Source organism: Aulonocara sp. 'chitande type north' Nkhata Bay, linkage group LG20 (genome assembly GCF_057382095.1).
Source record: "Aulonocara sp. 'chitande type north' Nkhata Bay isolate Kocher_YH1m ecotype deep benthic linkage group LG20, A_spYH_male_GT1.1, whole genome shotgun sequence".
Classification (NCBI taxonomy): domain Eukaryota; kingdom Metazoa; phylum Chordata; class Actinopteri; order Cichliformes; family Cichlidae; genus Aulonocara; species Aulonocara sp. 'chitande type north' Nkhata Bay.
The window spans coordinates 5,585,622-5,610,036 of NC_141363.1; the positions used below are offsets into that span (position 1 = coordinate 5,585,622).

Genomic DNA, 24,415 nt, shown 5'->3' on the forward strand with positions numbered 1-24,415 from the left:
GTTGAATTCTACCTCTTTCTGTTTTCAGGGATACGACACAAAAGTTCAACAATGCAAAGTAGCATTTAGGGCAGGGGAATAGCCCCCGCTGGAGTCCCACAGGACACCAATAGCATCTAGCCAAAGCGAGTCTGTGACAGAGATGGATTGTGTTGCATATTTCAGCAAACTATAAGCGCAGAAGAGCGCAGGGGAGGTGGGATGGGGCCTTGACTAAGGGTGGGTCAGGGGAGGACAAAATGTCCCTGTCAGATTTACAGTGTTAAGTGACTTTATTTACAAAAATGGGCAAAAAAGAAAGAAAAAGGTCCCAGTGAATTCATATGTCAAATTTTGGCATTTGTCTATGTTCCTCTGGAGTATGAGAGCAGCATATTTTAAAGGGAAGGGCACGGGGAAAACTCAAATTATTCTTCCAGCCTTCCGTTTTTGACCATTTAACCACTGCAACTTCACAAAACATGAACACCGAGCTTACTTAGCTGGTGGATTCGTATGGGATCTGATGCCGGCCCTAATCCTCCTTCACTCAGTGTCTGCACAAAGATGATGTACTCCTCATCGTCCTCAGGGAGGGTCAGCTCTGCTGTTGCATTGACCGTTGTGAGTGTGATTACCTCTTTGTGTCGCTGCCTATGGTATGACAGCTGAAAGGGGAACACAAACAAGGTTGCAAATATGTTTTCTAACACCATAACAACTTCAAATGCATAAGCTTCGTGGTTACCTAGTGTACCAAGTAGAGCAGGGCGATATGGCCAAAAATATTTATCACGATATACATTTGAAAATTTGCGATAACGATATAACTGACGATATAATTGATGCGAGACAAAATACTCCACAACATTACTAGCGCAAAAAGACAACCTTCCATTAATTTTCACTTAAACAAGAAGCTGGTTTTTATGTACATTAAAGCTTTATAAAAATGTAACAGTGCAAATGCAAATTCCTTGCTGAAAGTTTAACCAAAAGGCATTTCCAGTAGAAATGGGCTGACATATCCTGAGCATAACCATATATAATATCCACTGAAGTTAAAAAGAGGTGCTTTGCAACATTAAACTGTAGTGTGCAGTACGTATTTTTTGGACCATAAGGCACATTGAGCTAAACAAAGCAGTTAGATAAATCAAACTTTATTAAACTCATTCTTCTTGCTTCCTCCACTTCTGTACCATTGATTCATTGATGTTGAATTCTCTGGCAGCTGCTCTATTCCCATGTTGTTGCAGTATATTAATGACTAGCCTTGTATTGTGGATGGATTATCTCAGTTGTTCTCCTGACTGACGTTTGGTCCGTTTACAGCATCCTGCCATGCGATTGCATTTGTCTCTAACCATGAGGAACCTTAGTGTTCATCCTCCAGCTTCACTGTTTATGTTATGCTAACATAGCTGTGTCGCTAGCGATCACGTAGCACATCATTATATACCAGCTAGCCCAACTTCAGTAACCCTACAAACATAACTGCTGTTTAGTTTCCTGCCTTCATTTATGTTGGAAGTGATAGCAGAGCTGTACGTTTGAATTTTTTCAGAAATCTCTCAGTCAGAACATGCTATATCATGCTTAGGTAACTAGCGAAACTAGCGAGCTAACTTCCGCTAGCTTCCTGCTAACTTCTAACTCCGTTAAATGTAATAAATTTTGTTTTCATGGATGCCTGGAAGTTAAACTGAATTGTTACACCTGGTAAAGCAGCAATGCTGATCGTTTTATTAAAGATGAAAGAATTTAGACAGTTAACTCTCAGTGATGCTGCAGTGTTTGTTTGACCTGAAGCATACGGAGTTTAGGACCCAGATTACTCCCAGATTTAAGAGCATCTTAGTCCGACAAATACAACAATAACGACGGCCGCTTGCATGTTCTGCAAAAAAATGTGCTTTGTTGTGTATCTGATGGACAAACACCAAACCAGTTCCACATCACTGAAGTTGCACCATTTTTACAAACCAATTCTGGTTCATCTGTTTCACTCAACAATCGGCCATGTGCGTATAAAACAAAGGCACTGCGCATGCGCGTTTTACTCATATTCTATCCCGATATTTCATTTTCCTATCGTTGCCTAACATTATACCGGTATAATATGGCCCAGCCCTAGTACCAAGTTCCCGTGAAAGCAACTGAGAAAGTAAAACTCACTTGATAGCCCAAAACTTCTGATTCTGATTCCATTGCCACCACAGGTTCCCAGTAAACAGACAGCTGAGAGCCCATTAGGTTCCATCCCACATTCATTGGCGGCTGGGAAGGTGCTGTGATATAAAAATTATTAACAATTTTATATCACTGCAGAAACATTAGTGTCACATTGGTGTATAATCCCAATTTCAAAAATTTGGGACACTGTGTAAAATATAAATAAAAACCAATAGTGTATTCACAATAAAACAAGGAAAACATAACAGATAATTAAACTGAGACATTTTAATATTTCATAAAATATAATAGCTCATTTTGAATTTGATGGCAACAACACATCACATCAAAGTTGGGAAAGTAAGTGATATTAAAAAGAAACTACTAAACAGGTTTATGAGCAACAGGTCAGTGACATGACCGGGTATAAAAGGAGCATTTTAAAGAGGCAGAGCTCCTCTAAAGTAAAGATGGACAGAGGTTCATTGATCTGGGAAAAAAGTGTGTCTGCAAATTGTGGAACAATTTCAGAATGATGTTTGTCAAATTGTTAGGACTTTGAAAATCTCATCATCTGCAGTACATGATGTCATGAAAGATTCGGGGAATCTGAAGAAATCTCTGTGCGCAAAGGATAAGGACAAAAATCAACGCTGCATGCACGTGATCTTCGTGCCCTCAGGCAACGCTGCACTAAAATCAGGCATGATTTAGTCATGGAAATCACAGCATGGGCTCAGGAACACTTCCAGAAATTGTCTGTGAGCACAGTTTGCTGTGCAGGTTAAAGCTTTATCGTGCAAAGAAGCTGTATGTGAACACGATCCAGAAGCATCTTCCCTGGAAAACTGTTCTGTGGTGAGACAAATTGAAACCCAAAAATCTTTCTGCAAAACACGGACACTACGTCCCCAGATTAAAAAGGAGAAGCATGATCAGTGATGGTATGGAGCTGTGTTTAGTGCCCATCTAGTACAACCGGAAATGAAATATGCGACAAACAAGACCCAGAAGTGTTGAGCACCACGAATCTTATATCAGACAAGAATAGGACAACATCAGTCCAGCAGCTTCTCTCCTCAGCTCCCAAAAAATTTATGGACTGCTGTTAAAAGAAGACTGGATGCTACACAGTAGTAAACATGGCCCTGTTACAACTTTTTTGAGACTTATTTCTGCTTCAAAATGAGCTAATATTTTTTCAGTTTAAACTTTTGAAATGACTTCTATGTTCTGCTTTGTACTAAATATGAGTTTATTGGAATTAGCTAACCATTGCATTCTGCTTTTATTTGCATTTTACACAGCACCCCAACTTGGTGAGATTGAACAAGAAAGATTTTATTTCACTTAAAGGATAACACAACTTTAAAAAGCTTGAATTAAATACTATTATTATATGACACTAATCTTTGCCCAGTTTGGAAGTACAAATAAAGTGTGGATAAAAGCAGAATGGAACCCGTTCACTTTAAGGTGATTTGCTTTGCAGTTTCAAAATCATTTTGATGCTACACTGATCTGTTAAATGGCAGGTGGCATCTGTTTAATCCCCACTCCCCGACTACATTGCCCATTTTGGCAGTTAGTAAATTCAGTGAGAGGGTAACACCTCCTGGGAAATGCAAGTTGCCAAGGATAATAAAGGCAAAGCCCTGCAGATTGTGACTACTGAGGACACAAGGCCCTCGTCAGGGGACTGACAGATCAAGGTCCGGTTACACAGAGTCAAGTGGAAGCAGTGTGCTTGGAAGCAGAAAAGATATAAGCGGGTCAGGCTGATGACTAAGCTAAAGGCTAACAAAACCATGTTGGCTATTCCTTCGGGGGGTTTTTGGAGGCAACTTTTGCTCACAGGGCATTAAATCAGACCTGCTTCAGCTCTTGTACAAAGCAAACTAATGGTGTATAAAACAGCTTTATTCGGGTTAAGCACGCTAATCTGCCTCCTGCTGCTGACTTGAAATTGTCGGCATTGAGATGAAGACTCTGTGTTTGTTACATGAACTGTTGCTAGTCTGTGTTCCAGCACGTCTCTAACCACTGCTCAACAAATCTTCATACTCCGCTTTAAATTGAAACTACTATGTCAAATGTGGTAAATGAGATGACTTAATGTTTTTGAATAATATGCGATCATTATGAACTTAATGTGTTTTTAAAGGTTCGCAACAGGGAAACGTTTGCTACTTCATCTCCTTTTAAGAAGACTTTGCAAGCATTTGGGAATAAAGGGAGGCGGCAGTCCTAAGAAAGATATATTTTTTATATTTTTTGCATTAAATAGAAATCAACTGCTCGACAGCTCTGCGCCTCGATTATTTGCTATGTGATAAAATATGCCATCAACCTGGGAGGCACCACATATTAAAATTAGTCTATGTGGCTAAATCTGGAATATTTACATGATGAATTTAAGTGCTCATAGAGAAGTACAAGCTACTCACGCTATGTACGTGGACATGCATTTTTTGCATGCAGTGAAGAACCATGTCTATTTTGAATGCAGTGATACCCGAGGGCCTGCAGAGCATGGTGCTATCCAAACTGGTTTTCAGCCCTCTTCCCCTGCACACAAAGATTTCTCTGGGTTCTCTTAATCTTTTAATATTTTGTCCCGTCGATGATAAAATCCCCAAAGGCTTTACAATTTTACACAGAGTGATAAAACCCTCCCTATCTTTACATCCTCTCTGGGACTTTCCTTTTATATTTTTTTGATCTAACTTTTTTGGCATGTGTTCCTGTTAAAAAGACCATATTTTTTCACAACAATACAATCTCTCAGATTTAGCCTATTATATTTGCATAGTTATCCTTTACATGCATTCTGTTTTTGTAACGCTGCACTGCGTTACTGGACTTGGATGCAGACACGTTTCAACACATGCTAGATTTCCCCAGCATTATTGGAAAAGCTAAGAATAGACTTCAATTAAACCACTAACTGTTTCCACCTCTGAATTCTAAGCAGTGTAGTCACAAAAATCAAACCCTTGAGCAGCAGTATTGTGTGCCGCAACTTACGTGGCTTTTTTGTGGTGACATTGATTGCAGGGAGGAATGGGCTAGTGCCTGCTGTATTGAAGGCGCTGACTGTTAGGAAATACTGTGTATTTCCTGCCAAGCCACTCACTGTGGCCGAGGTTTGGTTCCAAGGCACTCTAACTTTCCCCATGGTCTCTGGTTTAGTGTCATCTTCCCAGTAAGCCACCTATTTTCAGAAAGAGAGCACGTCATTCGGGATAGAAGGCTTTGGATTGGAGCAAAATGTGTCCATCTATTCTTTATGTGCTTTCTAGCCCATGTGGCATAAAAGGATGCTTGCAAATACGCTACATTTGATGTCTTGAAAGAACTGTGGAATTTTAAATAAAAGGCTTTGATTGTATTCTCTGAAGAAAGATCACGGTTTTCTTTTACCTTTCCAGCTGGATATTTGATATCTCACATTACAAATCCTTACAGCTCCTAGAAATGGTTTAAAATGTACATACATTCGAACATAGATGAATGATTAGTCTCCTCGCTGATTAATTAACATATATTAAATAAAATAATAAAAATATTCAGTGTAAAAGTGTTTTTCCAACAAACACCAAAAAGAGAAAAGCAGCAAATACTCCCAAGTGTGGAGCAGGGAACTATAAAGCCTCTGTACTTAATGACTGAAACTATTCATTGATATTAAATTGCCAATCAATTCTTTTGATTGTTGCTTGACTATCTAATTGTTTCAACAATACCTCATGGCTTTGTAATGTGGCAATATTTTTTTCTTTAATGGAAAGCTGCCTGATTAAAAATGGCTTTTAAACAGTTATGCTACAGATCGAGTGCCAGCAAAATGTATTTAAAATAAACGTAAGAGATTTTTGTTATTATCCAAACCATTAGCCTGGAAATAAATGATCCCAAATGAAATCCTTTTTAAGCAGTCATTCACTTTTCCGTCATCATTATTCAGTGTCTAATATCATAGAAGCAGCTCAGATATAAACAGCAACAAAAAAAAAAAAAAAAGAGTAAAAAAAGAAATCTACTTTCGCAGATGGAGTTATGGAAACAACTTTGACTTTATTGAGCAAAAGAATAACAACATCTTTCATTAAAGCCCTTTGATCATCCTGATTATTCCATCAGAGGTATGTGGACGAGGCAATCAGGGTGTCCTAGTTTTTAAAGGTAAGAAGGGATGAAATCAGCAGTTCCTGGTTTGAAGTGTAACAGTTTAATGTTTTACTCAGAGGAAAGTAAAAACACATCACATCTAGACCCGTGTTGCTGCTGTGCTGTGCTCCATGCATTTCCAGTGTAGCATTTCCCAGTGCCGTGACACAAGGCCCGATATTGCTATCATGATATCCCATGAATGACAGCAACATGAAAAGGCATGTGGCCAGGCAATTTTCTTTTGTTCTCTTGAAAACGCTCTGACATGTTTTCCTGTTGTGTTGCCACAAAGAGCTGTATAATTTTGGCAATAACAGTCGGCCAAGTGAAACAGCCATTTCCATGGCGACGCAGAGTTTGGAAGTGATGGTTTTGAGGTACAACAGGGGTTGATGGTGAGCATTTGAATCGTGTTGCTTGTGAGAATGTGTGTGTGATTTCTATTTCCATTTAAAAGAGCAAAATGTACCTCATAGCCCAGAACCCTTTCAGGGATGAAGGAGAGAGCCTGCCAATTCACCTCAATCTCAGAGGCTGAGACACTTCTGGCCCTAACTCCCGCTGGCTTCTCACTTGGCTCTGAAAACAGACAACGGGAGACTGAGCTGTGCCGCCGTCTTCCAAAAGCACAGAAACGAGCAGAACAAATCTCTTCAATTTTTACATTTATAACTGTGCGCATTCTTTTGATCTCTACTCAGATGAATCATCACACACAGGTGCTGCTGGTAAATTGACTAACACTACACTACACACAGAGACCCCACCCCCCCCCCCCCACCCCACACCCTTCAGCATACTGAGAGGTAGCACAGATCTAAATGCCAACCAGTTTTTACTGTGGCGCAGCATTTTCATACAGCGGTGATATTTGAAGGCAATCTGCTGGTTCGTACATAAATGTGTTCCCATGATTTTGTACCTCGTCCATATAAAGATATTTCTGCAGATTTATTTTTCTGCGTGTGTTTTTATCTACCGAGCAGTTTTAATCCAATCCGATAAAAAAACAAAAAAATCTACTTTGGGGGCTTTGCTCAGATTCCACTCACGTCCACCCTTTTACCTGTCTCCGCAGAGTAGATGGTGACCACGGGGCTGAAAGGACCCTGTCCTTTGCTGTTGTAAGTGCCAACCTTAACGTGAAACGGAGAGAAGGGCGCGATGCTGTCGTTGCGGTACACGTAGCGCGACGCGCCAGGGGCGGAGGTGGCCACGTGAGTCCAGCTAGCTTCTCCGAAGGCGCGGAAAGCGATGATGTAACCAAAGCTCTCACCATTCTGTAGTTCTTCGGGAACAGGCTGAGAGTGAAACACAAAACTATAGTGATATTAAAACATATACAAACCACTCACGTTCACACCACCGCCGGGCTCACGCAGTCACCACCGTCTCTCATAATGTCAAAAAAAGTGCATGACCCACAAATTGCTTTTGCAACCCACCTGATGAAATAAAAGGAGCAGTAAAAATGCCATTTTAAAAACCTGCGCTCATTACCGAGCATCCGTGCAGCTTTTAAAATGAAAAGTTATTCTGTATATAATGAAATGGGAAATCTCCAATGATGAGATAACACAGAAAGTAATGACTTGTACAATGCCAGCACTGTTATTCTTCCATTCGACTCCTTACTGCTATATTTGAGCATTGTAGATTAGTCTGAACAGTAATTCATCACAGATCCGAGACTCACAAATGAGAATATCTGTCAGATTTACTTCTCTGTTGTATACGCTGCTGCTGCCTTACATGCAAGCAATTTGAGAAATTACAGCAACGACAGACTCCCATTGACCCCAAATTTATGACACCCACAAGCAAAACAGAGCAGGTGCTTTGGTTTAGCGAGGAATATTTAGAACCTCGTTTAAGATGAAAACGACACTGACTCCGGGCACTTTGAATAACAGACTAGAGCATAAGACTGATGATTTACCTCCCACGTGATAACCAGTTCATATCTGCTTCCACCACCTCCACCCACATCACCTGGCACTGCATCTGGAACTACAAAACACAGACCATGATCACATTTCAGTATAAAAACACATATATATAAAGCCGCATAAAGGCAAGTTATAGCACAAAAAGGGAAATCAATACGCAGTACCTGCATCCTCTGTCCTGGTCTTCACGGACACTGGGCTGGGTTCTCCGACACCAACGCTGTTTTTTGCCAGTACCCGAAAGTCATATTCAACCCAGGCATTGAGGTCCACCACGGTGGCTGTCAGTGTGTTCCCATCGATTATCTCCGGGACTAAGAATAAAAGAAAACATTGCAGACGGAAGGTCTTTGCAAGAGCCTACATGTATACAAGTGAACAGCTACAACTAAAGCAAGAGAACAATTATGCACACATACACTGTTTAAGCAGCGTAGCCTGGTCAATAAAGTGTTGAATGCAAGCTGGTTTTGAGTCATGACTGTAGAAGGTGGCTGGAGGATAGCGGATTTCGGACAAAGGACAGTAAATGGTTTAACTGTCAGCCCTGCTGTGCACAGCGGCGTCTTCCTTGATAGTAACACTGAGGGATCCAATGAAATGCCAATAAAAAACCTACAGCCATTGGCTTGAAACGTGCAATGACATTTGTTCGCTACTTCGGTACAGCACAAACAGCTACAGTGAAAAAGCTGACTCGTTGTGGTGTTCTCAAATGTCCATCTATCCATTCATTCTCTTCGTCTTATCCTTGTCAGGGGTCTGGAGCCTATCTGAGCTACGCTAGGGCGAGAGGCGGGGTACATTCTGGACAGGTCGCCAGCCTGACGCAGCTTCTCAGCAAACAGCTGCCAATGTACACCTCCAGCACATACAGGCCAATGTTAGATATCATAAGTGATTTCTCAGTTGTGTTGATCTCCAGTGTTTTCTCTCCTTTCAGCTTTGCTTTGCTCTCAGCTAATTCCGGAGGGAAACATCTAAGCTTTTTAGATGTGATTTTTTTCCCCCACCGAATTAACCAAGCAGTTGTTTTTTTGTGAAATGCAGCCTTTACACCGTTTTTACTTAAATTACAGGACTGTTTTAGCCATAATGAGATTGGATAAAACCAATAACAGGGAAGCAAAACAGGTGCAGTCCAGAAAACCAGAACAAGCTCTGTAGTGCTCAGAAAGTTCTGTGATCAGCATTTGACTTTGTCAATTCATCATGCCCCTTTTTTGTTACAAACAGTTGCAGGATTGGTAAAAATTTGATTACAGGAATTTTACCGTGAAGCAACTCCTACTTTCTCATTTAGGTCAAACTTTTCTATATAAAATCTGTACAATATACTTTTAAGTTAAACTCAATTGTCTCAAAAAAAGCCTCACACATGCGACGATCCCCTATGAGCAAGCACTAGTTGACAGTGGGAAGGAAGAACTGCCTTTTAACAGGAAGAAACCTCCAGCCGACCCAGGCGCAGGAAGGGCCGGCCATCTGCCATGACTGGTAAAAATCTGCCTTTATGCTCACCCCAGCTGATTTATTGTTATTATAACTGTTATTATTTATACTGTTTATTATTATAAGCCTTACCCTTTTTAAGTAAACTAATAAAAACAACTGCAGTATATGCATTCAACCTTTTCTAGACACCTGGACCCAGATCATTAAGAATGCAGAAAAAGCCTGGTATTTGCCTTTTTCATATAAACTCACATTTATAAGAGACGAATAAAAAATGACAGCATGTGCACCTATGTTTAAGTTTTCCCACATAAGTACAATGTAAAATGTTTCATTTAATGGATTAATGAAATTTACTTGATTGCAATGCATTGAGTTTATACCTTAATGATTAATTACTTGAATGAATAAACCTTTCGTTTTGTGCATCTCAGTTGCATTTTAATCAAAATTATTGCTTCATGTCTACTGAGGGTGAAGAACATTTTTTGAGTGTTACATTTTGAAAACCTTAGGAAAAAGCTGCAGCTGTGCGTAATGACTGTCTGTCTTTCTCCAAACTCCTCTTGCCTCTGGTCCTTTTCTTTCTTTGTTTATTTTCTGCTAGGGTTCTTTTACTCTGAACTTAACAGAGTTGATAGCTTCAGTTCTTTTTTCCCATTCAGTGGGTTTGATTCTGTTTGTATTTCCAAAGCTGAGGGTACCAAATAAAACACATTCCCTTTTCTCCACTTCTCAGATGAGTGTCTCAGTTTCACATTCAGTGAAATTGCTTGTTTGCTGTTTTGTTTCTTTGCTATGTCCAATAACTTCTGGTGTAAATGGCAATTTTATATGCAAATGATGTTTTCATCCATTCATGGCTGTGGATGGGAGTAGAAATTAGGCTTGTGTAGATGCTTCAGGACCAAGCTGTGACAAAAACAGACTTGACTTGAAAAGATGAAAAGGACGCTGGTGTTGACTTAGCATGAGTACACAGAAGGTCATCGAAGTGGCTAAAATGAAAAAGTAATAATGAAAAAAAATATGGAGCCACCAAAACAAGCCTCATCTCTTTATATATTTCCTAAGTAGCCAGATTTTCTTGTCATTTTTAAAGTGGCCTTGAACAACAGTTCCCCAGGATTTCAAAGTTCTCCACTGGACACTGACAGATTTTTCACTCTTTTTTAGTTCAGACCTTGCACCTGACCATATATATGTTTTTTTGTTTGTTAAGACACTTATCACTAGCATAAAAAGCCACCTAAATCAGGGGATGAACCAGTGTTCTACAGACAAATTGGAAATTTTTTATCGTTAGATAGTTTGTTACCAACAAACTGTCATAAGAACACATAAGTTGTTCTCATTTCTTTAGTTGAATCTCCAAAAAATGCCAAAGATAACAGTTTGACAGGCATCAAATCATATTTTTTGCAGCAACAAGGTGATTCCCAAAGTGCTATTAGCTGAAAACTTGACATATCTCAACGTGGTGTGCAATGTCCTTAAAAGGACAGGTGGAAGACAGAAGAAGTGACAGGCCTAAGAAACTATCTACAGCAGACGAACAGTATCTGAAAATCATGCCCTTAAGAAATAGGAAAAAAAATCCACCAGCTGATAGACCTGAGAGATGCATCCTGCCCTCAGCTGATCCATCTGATTAGTCCAGATGATTTTGTTTTGTACCAGTAAATAGTTGGTTTTCAAACACATGAAGGTCTCTGTGTGGTGTTTGAAAGTCTTATTTCTAGAGAAAGAACTAGTGACCTAAGTGACTGTGTGATAGTAATAGTATAATAGTAATTGTTTAAAATAATATTTGCAGGTATTTGATTCATTGAGATATTATTCTTATTGTATCTCTTATATTTCTACTGTTCAGCACTTTGGTCAGCCTTGTGTGTTTTTAAAGTGCTATATAAATAAACTATGATGATGATGATGATATCAGGTTGCAGCAAAGCTGGTGCCAATCCCTGCACAGATCACTGGTACATCAACAACAGTTCACACTCTTACGTGATCTAATACTTATTTGTCTTTCCTGAACAAGTTTGCTCCTAAACTTAACTCCATTCTTGGAGTGTGAATCTTAATCTGCATCTGCTCAGCTCTGTTGAGAATCATTAAAGCAGTGGTTGGGACTTCTAGTCAGTAAATCAATCAATCAGTTAAAACAGATTATTATGGACTTCAAAATCTTATATGGGTTTCTTATGTACCTATTTTCAGTGATATCAACTTTAACAGCAGGAAACTAACCAGGTATATAATTCTTCCTTTCTCTATATTTGACAACAGCATAATAAAACTGGAAATTTTGTTTTTGGTGTGCCACCCCAATATTTTTAATGGCTCCCATATGGCCACTCCTATGAAAAAAATCTGGAGGCGTCCCTACAGGTATTATTGAGACTCTGCAGGTCCAAATTTGACATTTTAGGTTCAAATTGTCATCGATGGGTAAGAAGGAGGTCAACAGTGAGTGTCTATAGCCATCTGCAAAACACAGCAGAGGCTCTGTCACGGTTTGGGGCTTTATTTTAGCCAGTGGGGTTGGCGATCTTGTCAAAAATTAATTGAATTATGAACAGAGAAAAGTAAAATTTTGAGTCACCATGTAATACCACTTGGAAAGCTGATTGGCTTTTTGCAGTTGCCATTGCAGGAAAAATCATACCTGGATTGAAAAACACACAATGAAACAATATCATTTATGGACTGGTCTCCTCAGAACCCCAACAGTGAAGCAAGTGTGGGATCATCTAAAGGTATCTAACATGCAAAGAAGAGCTTTGAATGTCCTTCAAGAAGCCGGAAGAGCTATTCCTGGAGACTACTTAAAGAAATGACAAGAAGGTTTGCCTATGAGAGGCGATCATACCAGATATCAACTTTTAAGCTCATTAGAGTTGTACAAACTGTTTTATTGTCACGGTTCTGGGTTGTTCTGACCCAGCTTTTTGAGTTCTTGTGTTTTTATATTATGGTTTATGTTTTGAGTCCTTTGTTGTACTGTGTTTGTTATTTCCCCAGGTTTCAGTTATGGTTATCATAGTTTATTTCTTAGGTTTTGTAATATGGCTTCCCTGTGTTCCATGTTGTGTCTACTGTGCCTTTCTGTACCATGTTTCAGGTTCCTATGTTCTGTCTCCCCAGTTGCTGTTAAGTTTACATGTCTAGAGTTCAGTCAGTGTGTTTCCTGTTTTACTTTGAAGGTCCGTGTCTCATGTCAGTGTTTCTAGTTTTGCTTCCCTTGTCTCGTCCAGCCTGATTACTCCCAGCTGTGCTCTCCTTCTGTGTCTCATTCCCTCGTTATCCCTCAGTATATTTAAGCCCTGTGTCTTTGTCAGTGTTGTAGTCTTCCTCATGGCTGTATTTTTGTCATCCATGTCCCTGTTTAGTTTTGTTATAGTTTTTGTGCCATTCTGCAATAAAGCAGCTTTTTGGGTTTAATTCCTGTGTGGTGAGTTTTGCGTTTGGGTCCTTCTCCTGCCTGCACACAGCCGAAATATGACACTTATATTTTATGTTTCCAATTTGCTCAACAACATATGAAAGAATCAGTGATCGCTCAACACTTTTGCACAGTACAGCAGCAAGAAGGACCTTTCACTGTCTTGAGTAAGAACATGAATCTCTACCCTTTTTTCTAGCTGACCCCATACACTGACCCACCTGCCAACTGGGGAAGAGAAATAACAGCATTTCCCTGTGGACATCTGTGAATTATCTGAATAATATCTCATGTGCTATAAGATGAAAATTTATCGTCAAGTACTGCGTCACCTGTGTTAACCCTCTGCCAGCCCACAGTGAAGGGAGTTCGGGTTTGAATGAGGTAATTGGTGATGGGGCTGCCGTTGTCTCTGCCGGGGCTCCACGCCAGCTGGGCTGTACTGTCTGTCACCTCCTCCACCGTCACTGAGTCTGGAGGGCTGGGAGGGCCTGGCTCAATCACAAGAACAGATATTGTGAGGTATTCGCACATGCAGAGGCACAGACGACGCTACAGAATAGTATACTCGCACGTTTTGCAAGGAAAACATGACATTTAGTGGCATATAAAGGAAAAGCACACACACACATGCGTCGACCAAAATGATATCGCTATATAGCCTTCATATCTTTCAATCAACATCAGCGAGAGAACATTCTGAAAAAAGCTTTCAGCTGAGAAGATGTAATGCCCTTCACAAAGTATTAAAAGTTAATTCAAGATTTATTCTCCAATATTCACCCAACTTGTAATCCTTCCCTTTCCCCGTAATCCTCCCGGTAATTGATCGATGAAACAGCAGACCTAAGTGGATGCAGGGAGTCAAATTAAAAGGTAAAAGATGAAAAAGGGGCCTCACAGCCCCAAGGAAACAGAGTTTTATCATTTATTTTTATTATCCCACCAATTAAGCGGTGTGATGTTTTACTTTAGTTTCATCTGTGGGTTCCTATTCTAATGAAGGTGTCAGCTCATCAGAAATAATAGACCACTAGAGAGCTGTGAGATAGACCGCAGAATAATAACGCCCCTTGCTCTTCTCGCACTCCCCACCAGCTCTGAAGTGGTTTCTAATCTGAAGCAAAATATACTAATTATTAAAGTGTAGCATGATTATTTTAGTAAACAATCAATTGTCTGGAAGCACAAATCCTTTTGTTTTCATATCTCCTGCAGCATGTATGTATATGTCTATGTATGCATGCAAGGATATATTGGATTAAGCTGAGCAAGTAACTGCTGAGCGACATCCTTTTGTTTACTGAAGCCTTGGACGTTACTGCCCTCATACATTTGGCCTTAAAACCGTGGCTTTAGAGATATTGATCTCTGTAAAACTCATTAGTGGCTATTGATGAAAAAAAAGCAACTTTAATACACTGTCCTCATTAATACATATTAATAGGACACACAATCAAAGATCAATTCCTTATCCTCTTAATTACATTTCATTGGCTGAGGCAAGAGGCTCCTGTCAGTGTCTCGAGGGTGTTCAAATAATCTGTTATTAATATGGACAGACTATCTGAGCTTTCATTGTGAACTTGTCTGAGGGAAAATTAATAACCGGCTGTATTTACTGACACTGGCGATATTATTCCGATCTCAACCAAATATTTCCCAAATTCTCAAAATGTGCTGCAACACGTGCCAGAACTAAACAAGAGCATATCATAAGCGGGTCGAAATACCAGTGTGAAAACACATCGTTCTGAAGTGTTACATTGACTGTCATGAGTTGTATTTCCCTAAAAACTATCTCTCGGGATAATGATGATGATGGTGGTGGTGCAGCTGTCAAACAAGCACAAGTGTTCCCCAAGTGGTTCGAATGCTAATGACTGTGATATTATCCTTATATTGTGACCTTCTCCAGAGCCACCATCACCACCCAGTGGAGTGTTTGTGAGGCATCTAAAACGGGTTTTTTTTCCACACCCATTGTGAAAAACAAGAACCCAGATGATCACTCAAAGAGTCTTTGTGTCAGGAGCGATTATCATTGACCTTCAGCGCTGTGAGAGGAAAGGAGCGAAACCCCATTGTAAATAACACCCTGCAAAATTATCGAGCTGACTAATATACATGATTGTAACAATATGTTTGATGCCAGTAACGCCAACGATCACTGTTACCACGATCGTAAACGTGCTGCTGCAGAATCCCGGTGAAAGGAGACGTCTTGCTGTTGTTTGTCTTAACATTAAAATAGATTTTTCTTTTTTTTTTTAAGAACATGCAAATGCAGCCACTGGGGGAAGCTGGCTGTGCTTTCATGTTTCCTCACCTTCCTCTTAAATTATACAGCCACGCAGAATGGTTTGATCTTATTTGTCAAGGTTTTGAGCTATTTATCTCCAACATTTCGGCACCCTTCGCAAAAGAAAGGGGAGTGAATTTAAATTGGAAGAAAAAACTCTTTAAAAAAACATAAAAACGAAACCAAACAGCAGATTCAGTCTTTGCTTTAAATATTGCTCACAACATGGGACAGTGTCTTTAGACAAATTAGTTCAATTAAAATCAGGGACAGACAAGGACAATTTCTCTGGGAAGATGAGAGGTGGCAGACAGTGCATTTAGTTGTGAATTTTATTTAAATAATGAGGTTCTTATTCTTTAATTGCCTCTTTGAATGATTTAAAAAAAAAAGAACTGTGCTACATTTCAAATGTAATGCGAAATAATCTTTTTTATAAGATCAATAAGGGAGCCTCTGCTCCTCCTTACTGATTTGGACTATTACTACTATTTTTTTTGTCACTTTCATTTTCCCACGCTGTCAAACTCAGCTCTTTCTCAATTTCAACTCACTACTTTTGCCCAATTAGCCCGGAGACACTGTTCTCACTCTGCCTGTCAGCAGCCTGTCTATCACAAATGCTTCTTCCATTTCCACAAGTTGTCCAGGGTATCTTAACTGAACTCATCTGATTACTCTGCTCCACCATCATCAGGGTTTAGTCCTGTCACTATCTTCTACTTTCATCTGAGCCTCCGCTCTAAAGTTCTTATTAGATTTGATCAAACTGTAAATACTTACACCTGTGAGCTACATTTCCTTTCCTTCCAAATGACCTCTTTTCATTTAATAACACGTAGCTACAAGCTACAACAGTTTGAAGACAAACACCTAAACTGCAGGACATCCAGAAAGGCATGTTATCCTATATTTCCCCCCAAAAAACAAAGACTAGAAAAAATCTCAAGTACTAGCATAGACATGTATTATGATACTCTATCGATACAGGGACACTAAATATCAATATTTTATTACATAAATCTGAATATTCTGTGAATACTATATACAAAAGGGCTAATTTCATGCACTAAAATCTTGAGTTAGTCATGCTTACATCTAAAAATTAACAAAAGCAGCCGCCAGCTGTTTGTTTTGAATTTTCTTCACATTCTGGGACTGATTTCAGCTTCCGGTGACTAAATGGTTGCACAGAGCAATGTTGCACACTCACTACACATTTTGATTGCAAAGTGATTGCACAGGTTGCCTGATAGGAGGTAACCTTTCTGCAAACAGTGTCACAATCTGGCGAGGGCAGACTGTATGAATTGAGAAAAGGACCCAAAACGCAGACTCCAAGGAACAGGGAACAGAACTTGAAATGTTAACAAAAGGCGAGCCGTTTAATATGGCTGGTAGAAAAGGTACAAACAAAGGGCAAGGCAAACTGAAGCAAAATTAACACAAACCTAAACTGGGGAATCTAAACAAACAATAAGAAAAACCTAGACAAGAAACTTGGAAGCATGGCATGGCATCGGAAACATGGCGTGGACAACAGACGACCTGACAATCACACACTGAAAACAGAGGACTTAAATACACAGGAGGTGTATTAACAAATAGCAACTTGTTATCCTTGCAAGATAAAGCTATGGATTCAACCTTTTCAAATCCTGACACTAAAATCATCCCTCACCTCATCTGACATTTAGCATATTTGGGTGGTGTCAATTTGCTGGGCTATTTGGTGTATTGATTCCACCCCGAAACATCCCTCCTCCAATTCCACGAGCAACACAAACACACCCCTCCCTGAAATAAATAACAAAAGTTATTTTGTTCTGCCAAATGTAGCTCTCGACAATAATGTCTCTCAGGAGCTATACATACTGCATGAGTGAGCGCAGACAGGCATGTAAGCATTCTGCTGTCAAGTACACTGCAACAATATTGAAAACTGGTCATTAAAAGACAGGGAGAGAGAGAAACAGGAACACATCCTAAAAAATGTATGGCTTGTACTCTTAGAATTTCACAGTTTTGTGAAGTTTTCTTCCAAAAACATCTCTGAGCGCCAGAGAAAAGGAAAGCGCCTTCCTCTGTTTGATGTAATGAAGCGCCTTGTAGTAGAAATAAACACTCTGATGATATCCAGGGTGATTCTGATGAGAATATGGACACTTTGGTTGCACTGCAATCTCAATCTAAAACAAACCTATTTGAGTTTAAAAACCCTATCGAAAACTGCACGCCTCAAAAGATTTTTTATTTTAATTCTCAGCAAAGCATAGCGATGTAATCTCTCTGAAATCTCTTTAACACTGCTCTGCTCAGTAACACTTAAAGACTACTGACTTCTTTTTACTGAGGCTGCATCCATCATCCACTTTACGTTGAGTCTACTTTTTTTAATTTCTCTCTCTCCCTTTTTTTTTTACCCATTAAACATCCCTGGCTGTAAGCCCTATTTTAATTGGTAACTGCAGAGCAGAGACGAGCTTTTCTTACCTTTCACAATCAATACAGCCACGGCTGATAGACTCTCCACGTCCGTGTCCACCACACAGATGTATTTGCCAGCATGGTAAAGCTGAATGTTCCTGATCATAAGATCTCCTGCTGTTCTCTATCGAAGGAGGAAAGAGAGCTTTATGTAGCATGAAAGATAATGGACCTCGTGACAGCTTATTAAAAAAGGTAGCAAAGCATATATAAAGACACAGTAAATAGCAGCTCTAAAAACCGTTTGCATATCCTTTAGTTACAGTACTTAGCTTGGAAATTGCTGAGGAAAAGTGGCTGCACAGTGTTTCTGGGAGAAATTCTGTGTATATACAGTATCAGGTCACAAACAGCTGTTCAACATGAGCTCGAATGGAAAAGAAAAAGGCCAAAATTCACAAAAACAACAGAGAGTAAATTGAGTTTTTGTGTCTGACAAGGTCTCGACTGCTTTACCCGCCTTTTGCAGAGGTCAGTGCTGTGACCTTCAAGACCTGTTGCAAGCAACTACATAAATAAGCTTTTACTACTGAGTACAGCAGGCAGCTTTTGCTCATTTGGAGAAGAAAACAAAAAAAAGAAAAGAAAAGGCTCTCATCTAAGAGGACACCCGTAAGCAGAAAATGGTAAATTAGTGGTGAAATCGTTCTCTTGGCTTTGGCAGGAAAACGTGGCAGCACAGCCAATGTGGTTTAATTATGGAAATTAAATTCCCTGAAGCAGCAAAGTTAAGTTGATAATCTCTTTGGACTGGGGACATTTGAGCATTTCTGGGGAAGGAGTCTCTTTTCAGATAAGAACATTGTCAGTCAAACGCATACACACACACACCCAAGAAGAATGGTTAATCTCAAAGGGTGCGAGGATGTTCTCAAAGTGTTTTGTCGTTTGGGTCTCTGCCATGCTTTGATTCCTTTACAAGGCACCTCTAATAATACGTATTCCTTCCCGTTATGAAGAGGCTGTGCAGCAGGCCATGTCAAAGCAGAATTTGAAGAGACCAGCCAACGTATTAAAAAATAGATGACTTCAGAAGACTGAGCAAGAGTAAGAGAAGTGTGCTCAAATAGAAGACAACCTGTCACAATGGCTGAGCAACTAGCGCTATGTAGGAAGTGTATTTTGACACGACGGCTGCCATGTTTCCATTCACAAGAATACAATTAGAAGCTAAGAGGTCTTAAATGATCTAATAACGCTTCATGCCAAAGACTTTTCCCCAGCCTTCTTTGCCACCAGAGAGAAATTTAAAATAGCAAAAGAAAAAGGATGGTATAACAGCAAGTGCAGCAAAACTTGCCATGCTCTATCTCTCCAAGAAATACCAGGGTGTCAAACCACAAGCTGTCCCTTTAAACTAATGGCAGGGATGAAGTGAAGCAAGATGGGGAGAGGTGCCAAGTGCCCATTCGCACATAAGAAAAAACAAAAACAAAAAAACTACGGCTGTGGGTCACTCACCCCACCCACAAATTCAAAGTGACCGTCTCCCTTGGCGATGAGCTGTCCATTGAAGGCCCAGGAGAAAGAAACATCAAGGACGGGATCGCTGGTGACCTGGCAGGGTAACACAATGCTCTCGCCCACAATGATCTCTGTGTCCACTGGCCCCTGGATGATTCTGGTTGGATCTACCCAGGAAAAATAAAAACGTGAGAGCCAGCCATTTCTAAAGGGGAGGGTGGCAATCTTATGTGAGACATGAGACTTTTCACTTCCAGCAGATGAGCAGCCCTTTTGTTGATTTTCAGGAAATAGGAGCAGAGTAGTGACACAACACTTCCCGAGACACAAAAATCATGCTCCGCAATACAGTGAGTCACAGGCAGAGCAGTCTGTGTATATAAAGGAAGGTCTCATGAAAAACTCAGTCAAATAATGTGTGATAACATGCAGCCTTGCCACCACTAAAACGGCTCACATAATCTTCAGAAATCCTGATAGCAATTACAATACACCATGGATCAGATAAAACTTCATGTAATGAGCTGCTCTGCACAACCAGTACAACAACGAAAAAAAATAAAAAATGAAGAGCGCTGCTTTAAAGTCTGCTATAGCAATCATTTGGCCTCCTGTGCTTCAAAAAGTCAAGATAATGAACGGCAGGAATCAAATCAAGAAGATACAACACAAAGCAAGTGGATTTGTACTCTCATATCTTACCTTGGAGAAGCTGTCAAGGGATAAAAAAAGCGTCTCCTCAGTTCTCAAGCTACTAATAATCAATGTGTGGGTCATGGCTCTGTGCCTCCGAATGCTTTACGGCTGTGAAAAAATACTCCGGTAATTTCAAAAAAAATAACTGGCCTTGGCAGTTACAGCGGCAGACAATATCATTCAGCACATTAATAAAAACCAATAACAAACTCACAGAACATTCAACTCCAATGAAAAAAACAACAACACGCTCAACAATAACAGCATCTGTAACACCACCTCACTAATGTGCTCACCGCTTCCACTCAGGGCACTTTCATTTATTGCACTAAATTGGTTGCCTCAACTGCTTTGAGGAAAACAATGATCGAGTGTTTCGTCAAACGCCTTCCAAGCGCATTACTGCAGCCGCTGCAAAATGCGTCCGGACAAAACGACTCAATAATGCACGCGTAAAGTTTTTTTGTTTTTATTACATCCCTTCAAATAAAAACAAAACAATCAAGTGATTATCTGAAATATTTAGTCTACTTAATCGCAAGACTAGAGACCTTACAAAGTATAGACACACACCTCAGCACAAAACCTCAAAGTTTATTTATTACTTTTTTTAAATTTAACTACAAGTTATTGACTCGGGTCCTTGCAGTACGCTAGCTCTCGTGTGTTAATCCATAGTGTGCATAAAATTCTGCTTACTAAGTGGAGCGCACAAACAATCTGCTATTTAACAGGAGAGCTTACCAGTAACAAGGAGCCTTCCAGTTGTACTTGACATGCCAAATCTATTCCTAGCAAAGCACGTATAGCTGCCTGCATCAGACTTGCTCACGTTGGCAAGCCTCAGCGTTCCATCTGGGGACAGTGTGATCCTATAGGAGTACACAAACAGTGAGAGCAGTTTACAATCCGACTGCCAAGAACAAAGACTCATTTTACCATCAGATAAACACCGACTTCTGGATTTTTCAGCATTCTACATAATGGACATCTTCCAGTTAGGCAGCATGTGTGTGTGTGTGGTGAATATTGATTAGACCAAAGATGGCTAAAGAGGAGTGTAGCTGGGATAGATAACTGGCTTATATACGGAAAAAACAAGCCTATAAAACTGTGTACATTGACTTTTTCAGAATAACGTTAACCCTGTTACTACCTGTCATTTGTGTGGATTGGCAGGTTGCCTTTCTTCCATAAAATGCTAGCGATGGGATAGGCCTGGGGTTTACATTCTAAAGTCACTGTAGTTCCTGTCTTGGCTTTGAGCAAAGCTCTGAGGAGGTTCCCTGTGAAGTCTGGAGGAGAAGCTGGTGGGAAACAGCAAACTGGCGTTAGTGCAAGACTGCAGCAAATCTCACTGAGCATTTCAAGCACCAGTTTTCAAATCTTACAGTAATTGAAACACATCGTTTTTTAAAACTGACGAATCAAACCGGCATAAAAATCGACGCTGTAACGGTGTTTTTTAGCCAGTTTTATGTATTAATAAAAGAAGAAGCAGAAAATATTGTTATAACTTTTAATTGGTTTTGCAGTAAAAGTTCATGTTTACTATTCAGCTATGAGTTTGGCATCTATTACACCATCTTCATCCCCACATCAAAGTAAAGGGGGAAAAATATATAGATATCTAAATGTGTCTGACCCCACAAAAACATCCACATTGACCCCATTATCTGCTAATCCAGACAACCTTTAAGAATGACAGAAAGATGACCTTTAAGATCCTTTTGGCAACAAAGATTTGAGGATTTAGAAGAGAGATAAATGCCATCCTACCTAAAACCATTAGTTCAGCAGCAAGATATATGACGCCGTGTTTATTCTCGGCCACACACTGGTACATGCCAGCGTCAGACAGGGTCAGCGCAGACACTGACAGGACTCCGTCCTCCACATGGATCCTGTCCTGTGAAGAAAAGGTTGAAAGAAAGCAATTATTCTCCTTACACTTACAGGTAGCTTTTGCTTTCTGCGGCGCGCTCTGGCAAGTGCTGGATTTGTTTAGAGGTGCTGTCAATGGACGCGGATCAAATCAGGATGCTGTTGCAAAATAATTTATCGCTATGAGCACAAAGCACAATTTTGTTTTCTAAGTATGGAACATTCATTTTTTTTCCCTATCCTGTGCACTTTTGGTCCAGTCTATGCAATATTTGAGCTTTTTGTATTATATCTGCACTTTTTAATTTATTTTCTCAGTATTAACCATATACAGTACAGCACCTACTAGTGTTTTTTTTTTATCATTAGCTATATTCTGTACTATAAATATGAAACAAATTAGATAAAAATGCAACTTTCATGGTGAAAATCATATTCTGAATCGTACAACAGTAAAAACAATAAACCTCAAATAAAATAAGGATATTTAAACATTAGTTTTGAACAATATCAGGATGGTTATTGCTACAGTATAATGCATGTAAGAGGTAAGAAATTAAGTGTCAGAGGCATATTGAGGTCAGCCAAATTTAAAAATCTCAAAATATGCAAGACCACATGTATTTCTCTGGTGGTCTAGAGTTAGGTGTAGTGCTATATACAGTATATTTCACAGAAGATTAAACCCATTGTCCCTCAATATGAAGGAGCTTAAACATGCACCATGAATAATGAAAAACAAGCACTGACTCCATTCAGATAAAACAGAGCAATCTCTCGGGAGCCGTGCACATCCACTTTCTAAGACTCTGTAATCTGCCAAGGTAAAGCAGAATACGAGACAGTTACATCCATGTCTCATCACTGGCACACCTTAGTAAGATGTTTACCCTCTCCTCTCATCGCACTCTGAATTACACTCGGGAAAACAGCAGTGTGTTTTATGCCAGGCTCTCGGAAATGAAAGGAAGAGCTGAAGCTGAAGATTAAGTCTTTAAAATGAAACACTTGTAGGTGGCAGACGACAGCCGGTAATTTACCTCTGAGAGGAGCTGTTGGCCGTTCTTCAGCCACGTGTAGGAGGGTTTGGGCCTGCCGTTGGCTCGACACTCCCAGTAAAGTCTCTCCTCAATGGCTAGAGCCGTGTCTTTCATTGTCTGGACCCACTGAGGCTTTGCTGAGGACACAGAATTATCCTCGAGTGAATTATCTGACAAGAACCAGAGGGCAGATTTCGAGGAAGGAGCATTATCGTATTAAATAAGCTGCATCTAAATAAGTTCAAAGGAAAGCGTGTGCAGATTGGCAGCCCAAATTAAGGGGGGGGGGGTCGTCAATGGGTTTTCCTTTAAGAGGCTAGAGGAGAGAAAATTGAATTCAGTCTATCAGTTACATCTCTTAAATGTGTCAGCAGCCCGAGGCAACCCAAAGATTAACATTAAAACCCCGAACCACAAAGGAAGAAGCTCTCATGACCGGCGAACAGCACCCGATACCAGCACTCACCCCCCCAAACTGTCACCTTAATTCTGCGTATAATAAATGTCAGGTCCTGCTTGTTTCCCATCCAGCACACAACCCCCCCTAAGTCTCTCATATATTTACAGCTTTCAGGAAATTTCATGGGTTTCATGAGTGCAATGCTCATAATAAGCACAGCTCACTTCGGTGGCACTGTACATACTGTCACTTCCAATTTCACAAGTGTCATTTTTCCCTCTTTCACAGATTCACAGGAAAACACAGCGGCTGAAGCAAGCCAAGAACCCAAAATGTAATAGCTGCAGTGAAACGCTTAAAATGCAGGAAGAAGGCAGAGATTTGTGTGTGCATTAAAGTAGCGTGTATAACAATGAGCTCTTGCTATTATAAAATTACTTATAGCTTTTAAACGATCACATTACAATTGTTGCCATTTACAAAGTCTAACGACGTGACAATTGTCGACGTTGCTGAAAGAAGCAGAGATATTGATTGTTTACCCATTTTGTCTAACTCAATTGTCTGTGGCGTCGTCTCAAAACTCAAACAAAAGTCGCAGTACCATAAAAAGCCAGCCGACCGGTGACTGTGTTCTTCCCCATCTTGTTCTCGGCCACGCACTCGTAACCGCCCGTGTCGTCCTGCTGAAAGCTGGGAATCTCCAGCACGGCGTTCGAGTACTTCATTTTGACTTTGCTGGGGAAGGGAACGCCGTTGGCCCTCCTCCAGGTGATTTCTGGGACGGGGCTGTGAGACACATGCGAAGGAAGAGCTCAGCGGGGAATCAGGTGCAGGTGTCTGTAACAATCTGTAGCAATAAAGCGTCAGATGGACTGCAGTACTTATTTTTTTCGTTTTGCTGATAAATGGTCAAGACCACGGGTGTCAAAACAGATTGGCTCAGCAAAGACTCCAATCTGG

At 40.2% G+C, this 24,415-nt stretch overlaps 1 protein-coding gene across 1 annotated transcript in view; it reads right to left on the reverse strand.

Annotated features, from left to right (window-relative positions):
* cntn3a.2 (contactin 3a, tandem duplicate 2) overlaps positions 1 to 24,415 on the reverse strand; it is a 44,019-nt gene that overhangs the window by 5,613 nt on the left and 13,991 nt on the right. Inside the window, exons 8-22 of the mRNA XM_086276655.1 lie at positions 24,057 to 24,241; positions 23,053 to 23,189; positions 21,908 to 22,037; positions 21,285 to 21,435; positions 20,873 to 21,000; positions 19,430 to 19,599; positions 17,975 to 18,092; positions 13,512 to 13,670; positions 8,441 to 8,590; positions 8,267 to 8,337; positions 7,394 to 7,628; positions 6,797 to 6,906; positions 5,182 to 5,368; positions 2,158 to 2,270; positions 479 to 647 (exon numbers count right to left, since the gene is read on the reverse strand). Coding sequence (XP_086132781.1) covers positions 479 to 647; positions 2,158 to 2,270; positions 5,182 to 5,368; positions 6,797 to 6,906; positions 7,394 to 7,628; positions 8,267 to 8,337; positions 8,441 to 8,590; positions 13,512 to 13,670; positions 17,975 to 18,092; positions 19,430 to 19,599; positions 20,873 to 21,000; positions 21,285 to 21,435; positions 21,908 to 22,037; positions 23,053 to 23,189; positions 24,057 to 24,241 — 2,213 coding nt within the window. The remainder of the gene's footprint in view (positions 1 to 478; positions 648 to 2,157; positions 2,271 to 5,181; positions 5,369 to 6,796; positions 6,907 to 7,393; positions 7,629 to 8,266; positions 8,338 to 8,440; positions 8,591 to 13,511; positions 13,671 to 17,974; positions 18,093 to 19,429; positions 19,600 to 20,872; positions 21,001 to 21,284; positions 21,436 to 21,907; positions 22,038 to 23,052; positions 23,190 to 24,056; positions 24,242 to 24,415) is intronic.